The 1,189-nt window shown below is 54.8% G+C and overlaps 1 protein-coding gene across 1 annotated transcript in view; it reads left to right on the top strand.

The window, feature by feature from the left end:
- Positions 1-479: 479 nt before the first annotated feature.
- LOC142357014 (ORM1-like protein 2) overlaps positions 480-1,189 on the top strand; it is a 1,534-nt gene continuing 824 nt past the window's right edge. The window contains exon 1 of the mRNA XM_075408734.1: positions 480-909. Coding sequence (XP_075264849.1) covers positions 667-909 — 243 coding nt within the window. The 5' untranslated portion in view covers positions 480-666. The remainder of the gene's footprint in view (positions 910-1,189) is intronic.

The following is a 1,189-nucleotide window of genomic DNA, read 5'->3' as shown; positions in this document are numbered from 1 at the left end:
ACTTGCAGTTGTGTGAGCGCTACAGTAGCTCTAGGTAGGCTGCGGATGGTGCTTTAGAAGTGCACGGCATCGGAAGGTGCGTAGGTAGGTAGGTACCCTACCCTCAACCTCAAGTAAGGAATAGCCTACCCTCAAGTAAGGAATAGCAATAGTCGGTACTGTAGTCGCCAGGTACCCCATACCGACGTGTACCCAGAGCTAGTACCGTACTGGTACCTACGAGTACTACCTAGGCCCACCTAGCTAGGGTACCCAGTATTGTACCTACCCTACAGTAACCGGAAGATGAGCTGCTGCGGCCTGCGGTCGCTGCTGCAGGCCGGGTGAGCCACCTGAAGGCTGAAGCGCGCCGAAGTTCACTGGCCGGGCTTACAACCAGCTGGCGATACAACCCAGGCACCTATCTATCCTCTCATTAGAGAAAGCTATCAACCCCCCATCCGCATTGATAGCATCTAATCTCCTGTCCTGAACGGCCTGAGCCTGGTGGGTACCAGTAGGTACAGGTGTGCAGCAAGACACATTCTGCGGTACAGTTCCAACTACATTGGTACGGCACACCGCAACCTGCCCGAGGCGTTGAGGCTTCATCTCCGACAGCGCACTCATCACGGAACAGGTCCTCGCCGCATAGTAGGGCCACAGCACCTGCAAGCTGGGGCGAGGATGGCACCTATGACTGCCGATAAGCTCAGTCGCGCCGAGTCCGTGGTGCTGCTTAACAAGAACACGACCTGGTTGAGCGACTCTGGGGCCTGGACGTTTTACCTTACTCTGATCTTCCTCACCTACTGTGTGGCGTGCACCATCGACACTGGACTGGCCTGGACTTACACGCACCTGGCTCATAGTCTGGTCACATTCTATTTCTTCCATTGGAATAAGGGCTCTCCGTTCCAGGAGGATCAGGTGGGTAAGGATGTCCCTGTCAGTGAGAATACAAGACAATCCGCGCGGCAGGGGAAGTTTGAGCGTGTGTCGGGTCGCAGCAGAAAAGGGGGGGGGGGGGGGGGGGGGAGATTGTCTTGCAATGCGTGAGAGGTACAATATGGAGAGTTAGAAGTAGTAAAATGCCTGGCAACCACCAGAGTTACACGAGGGACATCAAGGCTATCGCCTATATTGCCCACAATCTGTAGAGTTTCGTTCTTACGCCTGATAAATGCTAAAATGCCTGGCAACCACCAGA

Source organism: Convolutriloba macropyga, unplaced genomic scaffold (assembly GCF_964194025.1).
Source record: "Convolutriloba macropyga unplaced genomic scaffold, txConMacr16.3 SCAFFOLD_1893, whole genome shotgun sequence".
Lineage (NCBI taxonomy): Eukaryota > Metazoa > Xenacoelomorpha > Acoela > Convolutidae > Convolutriloba > Convolutriloba macropyga.
This window is presented reverse-complemented; position numbering and strand designations above follow the sequence as displayed.